The sequence below is a fragment of the Ovis canadensis genome, chromosome 2 (assembly GCF_042477335.2).
Source record: "Ovis canadensis isolate MfBH-ARS-UI-01 breed Bighorn chromosome 2, ARS-UI_OviCan_v2, whole genome shotgun sequence".
Classification (NCBI taxonomy): domain Eukaryota; kingdom Metazoa; phylum Chordata; class Mammalia; order Artiodactyla; family Bovidae; genus Ovis; species Ovis canadensis.
In genome coordinates, this window is record NC_091246.1 from 77,263,687 (window position 1) to 77,275,931 (window position 12,245).

General features: G+C 40.4%; 1 protein-coding gene across 1 annotated transcript in view; it reads right to left on the reverse strand.

The window, feature by feature from the left end:
- LOC138432368 (uncharacterized) overlaps window positions 1-12,017 on the reverse strand; it is a 121,074-nt gene extending 109,057 nt beyond the window's left edge. Inside the window, exons 1-4 of the mRNA XM_069573721.1 lie at window positions 11,979-12,017; window positions 11,729-11,884; window positions 11,113-11,610; window positions 10,771-11,024 (exon numbers count right to left, since the gene is read on the reverse strand). Coding sequence (XP_069429822.1) covers window positions 10,771-11,024; window positions 11,113-11,610; window positions 11,729-11,884; window positions 11,979-12,017 — 947 coding nt within the window. The remainder of the gene's footprint in view (window positions 1-10,770; window positions 11,025-11,112; window positions 11,611-11,728; window positions 11,885-11,978) is intronic.
- Between the last annotated feature and the right edge of the window lie 228 nt (window positions 12,018-12,245).

The following is a 12,245-nucleotide window of genomic DNA, read 5'->3' on the forward strand; positions in this document are numbered from 1 at the left end:
GCCAGATGTAAAGGCAGATTTGTCTTGTCTAGTGGCATATGAGGAGATACACTCAGTATACACAGATTTAGCTTTGTCTTGGTTTGGTAGGGAGCTAGGTAAGCGGAAGTTAGCTCAAGTAAAATAAAATTACTTACTTAAGAGCAACTGATAATATAATCATAACCGGTAAAGTTAAACATTAAACATATGGGTTGTAAGATCTGGGCTATGAGCTAAATGACCTCTGCTTTTTCTAGGCACATGAATTTTTTTCACAAATTACTCAGTAACAATATGACAATATTACTAGGACACTGAGTCAGGCGGCCATGGGTTAGGTGTTAGAAATGCAATGGGAGAAAGGATTTAGGCTTTGGCTTTGAGGAATTTGTAATGAATCAGGCCATTAACAAGCAATTACAATGCATTATGAAAAGATGCCATATGTAAAAGGCATTTGCTTCTCTAAGTGCTAAAAGAAAGGGTATCCAGGTTTGTCAGGATGAGAAGACTTCCTGGAAGAGTTTTCAGCTCAGCTAAGCCCTGAAGGAAGAGGGGAATCAGGCAAAGATGGAAGCAGAAAGGAGTTTCCAGGAAAGGGAGAAAGCATGCTCAGAATTATACACAGAAGAGTCAAAGTAGCACATCAGGGAAATAGCAAATACTTTAGCATGGCTGGGCTGCAAGTGTGTTGGGGGTGAGGGAAAGGGAAACAGAAAAGACAATTAAGAGAATGGCAGAGTGGCAAGAGACAAGGAAGGGAGAAGGACATCAAGGGCCAAGTGACTTTTGTTGAGTATTACAAGCTTTACATAGAGCAGAAGGGAGAGCCACTGGAGCATCTGAAGGAGAAGGGTGACATAATCAGATGTGAATTTCTTAATGAACATGCTGGCTACAGGGCACCAAAGCAACCACACTGAGACCCCAAGTAAACAGAGAGGTTGCAGTCTAGGCAAAAGAGGATGAAGGCCTTGCCAACAGACGCCAGCTAACATATTAAAAGGTAGTGAATAATTTGGCTGAAAGAAAGTTAACAGTTATTTTGGCATACTGGAGTAACAAGAGCTCATTTAGAGAAAACAAGTTTTAAATGATAAATTTAAAATCAAGATTTAAATAGCATATTTCCTAGTTTTTTTCATAAAGAGAGATCAGACTCAAGGTGAGTCTAGGCAAAAGTAAAACTCAGATTCGATTCAATTGCACTTAGCCAACCATTTCTTAAAGTAGTACCTGGGTATTTTTAACAATATTTATTGAACTTCTCACTCTTAATGTATAACTATTATCATCAAAAGACATTTAATATGAGCCTTATTATGGAAGAACCTTCACTACACAGTCCACACAGCTCCAGGCTCCTAACAGGTTTTTGTTTATAGATTAACCTGCAGGAAAACATGACTAAATAGGACAGTGCACGCACGTGAGAGAGCTGGGCATTTCAGAAACCTGGGCAAAGAAGACTCTTAATTGTTGACATACTGTAAGAGCCATAAAAGACCAAAGCATTTTTCATGTAACTTTATGTACTATGTCTGATTTAAAACTTCAGGGTGCCTTGTTGTCCGAGAAAAAAATAATTTTCCAAATCATCAAACAAATCCAACATCCTGTCTTGTATTATTATTTATAAGACCATAATTAACCAGAGATAGGTTATCTGTTACCTGATCCCTCTCCCACCAAAAAAGCTAAATTTTTATAAAGATGGGTTAAATGAGAAAAATGTTATAAAATCATCCATTACTGAACATGAAATTAACAGGTGAGTTGCAAAAAGAATATTTTAGAAGACAGTATAACTGGCAAAATGTCCCAGATACAGTTGTGCAGGGTAAGCTGCCAGTAAACACAACACATACATATCAGTCACCTGGCATAATTCCATTTCTTTGACAGGAGGCTGTTCATCAGATATCTCTGCTCAATCTATAGTTCTCTCTGTAAAAATGCTTTTGATTCCCTACCTGTTGGGCAGCTATGAAAATGCACGCCTTTGTGATTTAAAAAAAAAAAAAAAAACACAAACTGTTCTTGGTGGAAATATTTTATTTAACCACTTCTACTCCAGGACTATCCCAAGAGCTCAGGAAGTTGTGTGACTGGCCTGAAAGCATATAATTTTAGAGCTGAAAGGCAACTGCAGAAAAAAAAAAAAAAAAAGTTAACCAGTCCAAACCAAACAGTTTAAGTTCAAAAAAAAATTCAGTCCCAAGCAGAGAAAGAAACACAGAGACTCTTCAGAAACAATAATGGGAAAACCTACATAATGTTTAAGATTCTTCCTGAATTTGGTTAAGAAAGCACAGTGTTATCGTGCATATGTGCCTGGTATATATGAAGTAGTTTTTTTTAAAAAAAAAATCCATATAATTCACAAGAATATATTGAGGATTTAAGAGTGGAGTGGATAATAGTTGGGATCATAACTTAAAATCTTGGCTTTAAGTTACATCTTTATTATATCTAGCTATGCAACCTTGGGCAAATACTTAACCCCTCAAGCTATCTCTTCAATGTGCCTGCTAAGTCACTTCAGTCATGTCCAGCTCTTTATAATCTCATAGACTATGTAGCCCGTCAGACTCCTCTGTCCATGGGATTTTCCAGGCAAGAATACTAGAGTGGGTTGCCCTTTCCTCCTCCAGGGGATCATCCTGGCTCAGGGATCAAACCCACCTCTCTTAGTCCTCCTGCATTGGCAGGCAGATTCTTTACCACCAGCACCGCCTGGGAATCCCTTCTTGAATAACTGATGATAATAAAAGCATTTGACTTACTTAGCGTTGTTTTAGACATTGAACATGACAGTGAAAATAATGTGCTATGCTGAATGCCTGGAACATGTTAAGTGCTCAGTAAATTTTAGCAACCATCACAATTACAACTTTATATACCAATCACTATTATTGTACTTATAAATAAAGAAAATAAAAAGAAATTAGTTTTCCACCTATCTCAATGTCCTGAGTATCACCAAAGGTTTCAACTGAATAATTATTCTTCACATTCATGATTTCAATTAAATTCTACTCAAAATAAATTCAAAGCAAAGAACATGTAGCACTTGAGAATCAGAAAATGAGAGAATAATTAGGATTTCAACAGCTCCAAGTTAGGACAGCTGGCGAGAAGAGAAAGGGGACTCTAAGAACAGCACTGGTAGAACCAAAAAGGTGCCTGAGGGCAGGGGCTCTGACACTGCAGCAGGTCAGAGCTCTTGAGGCTCCACAGAGAACAGAGGCTGGACACACAAGCTGGGATTAGACTGCAAGGGGCTTTGACTGCTATGCTGGGAATTCAGCACTTGAGGATGCAGAGTTGAAAGCCTTGAGTTTCAAAAAGCAAAAGTTTTTAGGAAGAACTGAAAAGGAGAAAAGAGAAAATAAGGTACCAAGAGAAAAGTATGGATGAAAGATTATATTTTAGGTTTATAAAATACGGAATGTGGGACAAAGGAGAGCTTTCTACTTCTCAACTATCTTACAAGCAGATTTAAAAAAAAATCAGATCTGGAACCCCAGAGAGAAGTTATAAATTTTATTTTCAGAGTCATCTATCAGAAATTATTGCTTCTATGAGAAGTAGATAGGAATAGCTCATGAGACAGTATAGACAGTGATCTGAAGAGGGCCAGGGATAAAACAGTAAGAGTTTAGAATGGAGAAGGGACACAGAGGCCAAAAGTATACAATGAAGGGAAAGCAATGTTGAAGAAAGTGAGGATCAGAAAAAGGACTCAGAGACACCCTCCATCCATGAGATATTTCCAATGGAAGATGCTCCCCAAAATGCATCCCTCTAGTAAAATATTATAACTCCTTTCTTTTTCCCCCAAGAAAAATGTGAAAATCATTAGTTAGCCATTAAGTGAATTTAGAATACTTAAGACATATCCAGTAGATTACTATTATTACCAATTAGCCTACTACTCCATTTAAATTAAGATATACAACAGAATTTATAAATAAGGATATAAAACCAAGTATCTAAAAATCACACACTGAATTATTTCAATCAGAAAAGTCAAAATGAGTAGCTATATTTTCTCTCTTAAAATCCTTTAACAGTTTGTTAATTAAGTTACTAGTATAAGCAGTTCAAATATGTGTTTGCAGGAAGGCTGGGGTCCACTTGTGCAGTAAGAAACCATTAACTCATGCATGATATGTCTTTTCAGTTAGGGTGGAAGGAGACTGGAGGAAAAAAAAATATTTTAAACTTTGCGAACAAATGTCTTTGGGGCCTATAATGGAACATTGGATCAGCATTTGATGTGTCTAGTCTAATTTAAATTGTACTGGCGGATTTTATGGACAGACAGAAGGCAGTAAATTCCTATCCTCCATCAATACATTTGACCTCAGAGCAAACCCCACAACTGGCTACAGGCACCCACCATCCATCATTGCTCTTGAAACCTGATCTTTCATGGAAGGACAGCTGCGCTGGGCAAAGAGCTAAGGCGCTTTCTAAGATGCACCACCATTTAAAAAAAAAAAAAAGGCAATTCTGTCGGTTCGGTGTTTTAATTAAAGGCTTTTCTAAACACTTCTTCCTCGAGACTTAGCTCGACATCAAATATGAAGAATCTATTAAGATATTTTTCACTTTTAAGCAAAATTCTCTCTTTGTACGTTGTAGGTAAAATCATTTCTAGCTTTTCCTTTAAAAGCTTTCAGAGATAAACAGCGTACTATGGCAGACTGATGTGTACAGACTTCAGAAACGGTGCTGGACAGGAAAAGGTAATTCTAGAATCTGTAGTAATTACACCATGTACACAACAGAGTGTACACGACTCATACCCAAGTCTTCATTTTCAAATCAGGAAGCAACAATTTATAGTAGATAAAGATAGCAGGACACTATCATACAAAATCGCGTCATAGAATACAGCATGTCCGTTACATCACTCCTGCATCCAGGAATTTTTTTAATTTAAAATACAAAATAAGACAAATTCTTATCTAATTGTATCGTCATCACATCTATGGCTATTTTCTCCATGTTGTGATGGTGCAACAAGACCCTAAAATGTTATGTAATTTCTGCCAAGATTCCACAGAAAATAAGTGACAAAACTAAGGTATAAATTTAGTTTTTCTGGCATCAAATTTATGTTTTTTTTTAACTGTAGTCAAAAAAAAAAAAAGAAGCTGGTCCAGATTTTGCAACCTTTAGCATTATATTTATATACACTATACACCTACATGCTTAAACAAGATTAAATAACTTTTTCAATTATTAATAAAATCAGTATTAATATAAACCTTTTTGTTAATAAAAGGAATCCGCTTACTGAAGCTTAAAAAAGAAGTCACTTGTTACTTGGGACCCGATGATTAAAGATGACCATTTCAAAGATCTGAAAGCGCACTTTCCCCTAGTCCCGAAGCAATACTGAGAAACACAATTTTCTAAATGCAATTCACAAATCTCAATTTAGTTAGCTACTGCTACATTAAAGAATATAGCTTGAGGACTGTGGAAAAAGACAATTAAGAATTTATAAATTCAATCAACCTCATGACACTGACAGTTAGAATGGTTAAAGCCAGTAAACAGCAAAATGGTAAAGGTCACAAGGCTCCTGACATTGTTATCTGAATGTCAAAGTTAAGTCCTGCTGCTGGGCAGTGAATTCAAAGAACTAGGAGAAAACCCAGCCAGACAGCTGCTTTTGCTCTTACATTTCGTTATAAATGCTGAAGAAGCCAAAGGGGAGCCTGCCACCTAAGAGTGGCCATTTGCAAAGGAGAGCAGAACTTGCTTGCTGCAGGTAGGAACCACAAGGACTATTCAAGTGGTCTCGACACCGTCTGTGTATGGGTGCACCTGATCTGCTGCCTCACAGACAGAATCAGCCATCTTAGCTTTCTAAATTGGCATCTCTTTCATTTAATTTACTGATCCATGACATATGTGGATTTGATTTAGGGGGCAGCAGAGGTCGAAAAGCCAAGAAAAAGTTCCGTTTTGCTCTTTGTTTCTTGTAATTTTTTAAAAGTTATAGAGTAACTGACAAGTATTGATATGACCCTATTAAAGATGTCAGCATCAAACAGAAAACAATGAACAGAAAGAAATCAAATGTATTAGTTTCAGAGGAAGGAGGCAGGACATAGCAGGCTATTTCAGTTATTCTTTCTTCCCAACAAGTTGACAGTATAACCAGACACAATATTTAAGTTACCTTAATGTCTGTCTTAAGAATATCTTATAAATGTTAAGAAACTGCAAACTGCTGATTACATAAGAGCAAACAGGTGATTTATTAAATGGAAAATGAGGGGCACAGGCCTGACATGTAATTTTGTGAGTTACGTCTTTCAAGAATTCTATTTCATTAACGTTTCAGTCTTGCCCCACTATCATGACTGTATTATTTAGGTTACATTAGGTCAGAGACCTCTATAATGCATGAGCATTTGCTCTTTAACCTCCCAAGACTTATGACGTAAAGAAAACAGTAAACTTTTACATCTGAGGCTACAATTTCATATAATGAACAATCAGTAGGCATAGACTACTTATTCTTTTAGCTATCTTTTTTAGGGGCTTGACTGTGGAGAGCTGGAAACACATTTTTATTTTTTAAATAGGGGTGGGAGAATTTGGACACTATAAATTGTCAAAACAAATGCAAGCCACACATGACATGTTAATAAGTGTTACCAGCTACTAATTAGAAGCAAATGAAATTATCCATACAGAAAACATATCCCCAAACAAACCTATCCTTTGGTGGAAATGTCACTGTGCCATGATATTATGGAAGCTTAAACAAGGGATGTTTGTTGCAATGAAATTTACTGATAATTCCCTCCTAAGTAATCTTCCTCCACATTTTCAGGTTTCTTCTGTTGATGCGTTATATAGGAATCCTCAATCTTGTAGCTCACGGAAAAAAAACAACTCTTCTCTTTGCAAATCATTGATAATGTAAAAATTCTTTAAATGCTGATTTTGCTTGCAGCTGCAAGTTGTCTTTATGCCATCACAAGTAAGTAGCTTTCTTTAAAGATTTTTCCAAGATATCAAACAGTACAAAAACCTGAAAAATAACTCCATAACGCAAAAACACACTGAGTAGGCCTTGCTTAAAATATAACTCATTTACTCAAACTAACCTTTTCAATCAAAAACTACTGGCCCTTTAAGAAAACAGGGGAAAAAAACAGTCTCTGAATATTCTGGAAAACTGAATAATTATATCTTTCTATTTAGCATTTCATATATTCATGTTTATAAAATGAATCCTAAAAGTGTACTTTGTGGCTTCTAAGTTGAATATATTACATTCAAGGTAAAGTTTATTTTCGTGAAGACCAGAAACTTTGGGAAAAGGGCACCCATGATCAAAGGTTAAAAGCATATTTAAAGATGTGAGCCTAAAAGTTTGATGCTCTCAGAATCATAAATTAGAGCATATGCATACTTCAACTCTCCGACTACCTACAAATACACACTGAAAGGGTATTTTTGAAGCCAAATCACCTTGAGAAATCCATCACTCCTGAAATGGCACTTTTAATACATGATTGTGTTAATGAATTCTTATTTATCCATAGAATCCTTTTAAAAACAGAAGTGTTCAATGACTTGATAAATCAAGTTTGGTCTGAAGGAAATTCAATATGCAAATACTTACAATGTGCTCTTTTACAAATAGTCACCCTTGTCAGTTTGAAAAACTGAAAATCAACAGAAGAACAGTGTAAGTATACTTGACCTTATTGCCTAATGTCTATCAAGATTGCCACAGCTGGTCGATTTCAAATTTGTGAAACTGACACTTAAAAATGTACGGTGCATCCCCGGTGCAGGTCCCTCAAGTGCTGACTAAACTGTAGTCACAGCCTCAGATTCTCCTTCCACACAACTTGCACAGCACTTACAAAGCCAGTTTAATCACACCATCAATCTATGACTACACATTCCTTAAAGTAATTCTGCTTCCTTTCTCTTTTAACCTTACATTATGCAAATAACACCCTTTTCGGTCCAATCAGGAAAACTTAACGTTCCTACTTGTTTATCCTTGACATACACTGAGAACTTGGATCACATATGAATTTGCAGAAATACCTCTCCAATGTTCACACACTCTGTGAAAAGTCATCCTTGCACCACCATAGTGTAATGCTCTAAACAATATTCTTGAAAAACCCTTCAATCAATGTCTATGACTAACATCAGAGCATGAGTTAATAGGTTAAAAAGACAAAACAAAAACACAGGGGACTGCCTACCTGATTCTTTTTAAATGCTTCTCTAGGAAGGGTTTGCTTATGCCATACCAGGCTATCTCCTGGATATAAGAACAGTTATACAGGCCCCTAGTGGTTTAGCAAATAGCAGCAGATGAGGGGATTCCAATTCTTAGTTCTGGACTTTGAGATATTCTGACTATAAATGAATGTCAATCTTAAAAGGAAAATCAAATCATTGTATTTAATACTTTAAGCAGTTTTGCTTTTCTGATTATCCACTGAAATACATACATACTAAATAGAGCACTGAATTTCATTACTTTAACAACTACAACTGCACTGATCTAAGAAGAATTTGTTACATAACCTCCACAATAAAATATTTAATTCATTCACCTCTTTGCATGTCATTACAAAAGTCATATATTACTCATACAATAAAATATATTCCAGAGACACTTTTCCTCTTTGAATCTTATTTCTATTATACTAGTATTACTGAGAGCTATAAGAACAGATTATTTCTATGTAAAGTGCTATTTAAAATGAAATATAGATACAAACTGAATGCCACTTTTAAAATAACAGAAATCTAAAATAAATGTGCTTCCCAACAAATAAAACCAATGTTTTATAAACAAAGCCGGTGATAAAACTTACGTTAGAGTGCACCTATTTTAAAAAATCTACAATTAATAACACCACTTAATCCTCATCCCCTAGCTGCCTTTCCTTTAAAAAAGAAAATTCTAGGCAGGCATTTTTACAGCTTTTAGCAATTTTTAACTGGACACAGTCTGACAGCTGAATTCATAGAACTGACCAGCTTGTCAACTTCACACTTTGAAAGTACAATAATAGCTGATAGCATGAGGGTGAATATAAGAAATCTGTCACAGAATTGCTAGCTCCATTGAAAAGCAAAGTATAGTATATACTTATGGGAGGTGGGAGGTAGGAAAATTTTCCTTCTATTGTCCATTTTGGAGATCTGTTTCAAGAATTCGGACATTGAGCACTGAAATTGTATTCTCTTTTTGCTAAGCTAATAATGTAACATCCATCTGTGGCATACAACAAAATGTTTTCTAAATACCTATAATATCTATTAAGCTTTGTCCTGGATATCATCATAATAACAACATGAGAATCTTTAAGTTGGTATCACTTAAATATTCCTTTAACTCAGAATATTTCAAATCTTGGCGGTAGATCACCCTGGTTTTACTCAAGTTGAGTGGTGACTGTGAACACTTTGAAACAGAAATAGAATAGCCAAAATGGTTAGAAGTATCAGTGGTTGGACTAACTCCCCATATGTGTGCTACAGGATGGTTGGAAAGAACACACCAAAAGGAAAGGTCCACGTTTGAAGCTCTAGAAGTCCAGCAGCGAATCTATCTCAAGTCACAAGCAGTCACTAGTCTCTGACAGGCTCAAAATGTATGTGCTCTTCTCTAATTCACTGGTACTATGACTGTGGGCATGTAAAAAAAAAAGGGGGGGGGGACGGTGGAGAAAAAAAGTTTAAGAGAAAATTCCTGACTCCCTCAGGAATCTTCCTGGAGGTTTAAGGCATCCTACAAAGTGTAAGCTGTTCTGGAGATCACTGTTAGGAAACAGAGGAGACATCAGACAAGTGATGTACTGGAAAAGCTGGAAACAATACAAATGAATTGTGATCATCCAGGTTTTGGCTAATGGAACAATACTGGAGCACCCAATTAATGAAAGCCAAGCCCACAAGATTTTTTTTTTTTTGAATCATAAGAAAAGTGACTTAATTTGTTAATGCTTCTAAAAGAAAATCAACCTCACACATAAACGATTCAAGTTTTCTACATGCCAGTGAGAAAGCTACAATAAATAGGAAAGCAAAGAACGTTTGGTTTGTTCTTGGTTTTCTTTTCAAATTGTTTCCTACAACTTGGACTTTGCATTATAAATTCGGCGTTACCTTCCCCATGGAATGAGCGTGTAAGAAGGGCAGATCGCCACAGCAAAACTACGAGCTTTGATCTTGCCACGGAAAGGTCTCCAAAACAGACCCCCTCCTCTTTGGCAGCAGCGTAGACTTTCATTCCTGCTATTTCTCCTTCTCCCCAGTAGTTCAGAGGAAAGAAAGGAAAAGAAATCGCCCCCTCTCCGAACCAGCCCTCCTTAAAACAGTACTCACTGCCTCTTAAAAAAAAAAAAATTGCAGTGGCAGAATCTCTGGGTAGGGTCGTATTGCCCCGCCGCTCCACCATTTCCCCAATATTACGCCCACCCCAGGAGGAGAAAGCGGAGATGGCACAAACACACAGACTCAAACACCCTCATTCTCTAGAACTGCCACACTCCCAGGTCTGAGGTTTTAAGCGAGAAACGAACCGTGCAAGGGAGGACCTCTGCCCAAGGAGGTTCAGAAGAGCAAACTGTTCGCTCCAGTGCCGGGGCGCCGGGCTCGCAGACGGGGGAGAGTGTAGCTCCGGCCCCCGGAGCGCGGGCTGCGGGAGCCTGGCTCTGGCGAGCGCAGACCCGAGAGGACTCAGGGGGGCGGACCGGGTCAGCTCGGAGGACTCACCTGGTCATGTTGGCTCCGGGCAGCCGCCGCCACCGCCTCTCGCGCCGCCACCAGCACTTTCCTCCAGCGCCTTCGCCCCCCGCCACGGCCGCGCAGCCCGCGCCTGCCCCAGCCGCCGGAGTCCGGGCGGCCGATTTAATCCCGCGCAGCTGCGGCCCCCGCCGCGGGAGCACCCCCAGTGGCTGCCGCCGCCGCCGCCTCCGCCCGGTCCTCGCGCGGCCAGCCCAGTCCAGAGCGAGGAAGTGGAGGAGAGTCTGCGAGTGAGTCCAAAAACCCGAAATCCAGCATCCAGAGGAGCGCGTCCCCCCGCCCTCCCTCCACCCCTACCCCCTTCTTCTCCACCTCCTCCTCCGCCTCCTCCTCCTCCTCTTCGCGGGCCGTCCTCCCGGCCCTTCTGAGCCCGCGGCTTCCGCGGCGGTTTCTCCTCCTCCCGCTTCTCCTGCTCGCCCTGCGCTCGCTCTCCGGCCGCCGCCGCCGCTGTGTGTCTCCTCCTCCTCCCGCTCCTCGACGCTCCGCCGCTCGCGGCTGGGGGGTCCGGGGCCGCGGAGCCTCTCCTCCGTCCGCCTCTCCTGTTTCCTCCTTCCCGGTGCTGCTTCTTTTAAAGAGGATTCTTTGGCCACAAATAGCAACTCGGCTGCCCCCCTCAACGCCTCCCTGTCCTTCTTTTCTTCCCCCCCCAAAAGTGAAGCGCACTCGAGAGGTAACCAGAAACTGAGGCCGGCGGGGGAGGGGGGTAGAGGCGGCGAGGCGACGCCTGGAGACCGGCCCGCGCGGAGTCAAGGGCCAGGAGAGGGGCCGGCCAGTCCAGCCCAGTCCTCGGACCTGGCTTGAACCTGGCGGCTACGGTTGAAGGCGAGGTGGTTTGGAGGGGAAATTAAATGAAAAAATCTCAGGAAAGTGATTGGAAAAGCTCCTCTCTTTGTTTCCTTGTCTGGGTGATTTCGAAAATCCTCGTAACGTGCCGGGGATCCCACGGAATCGCGGTGCCCCAGCGCTGAGGGATTGTGCGTGCGCGTTGCCAGCGCGAGAGTGTGAGTATGGGTGCGCCCGGGCGAGGGGAGGGCCAGGCCCGCTGCGCCCACTGGCGAATCCCTGAATCTGGACCACTGACCCACTGAAAGGGCCAGAGAGCTGGACCGCGAAGGAAAGAGGCAGGAGAGCTGGGAGAAGGAGGCGCGCAACACACACACACACACACACACACACACTTGCAGAGGAGGGGGCTGGGTGACGTCACTTCCCAGCATCCATCCAGAAAAGACCCCCTCTAACAATTTCACTCATCTCCTAAGAGCTGCACACCCGGTGCTTCCTGCTCTGGGTCCTGGCACAAGGGAGGAAAGATGCTGGTCGCATCCCATTCAAGCAGCGATGACAATATAAGGCGCGGACGGTGATGAGACGGTTTGTGTCTACAACCCCAGTTCACCTTTGTAGCTTCCATTCAGGGACGTTTGGTGGATCCACTTTGGAAT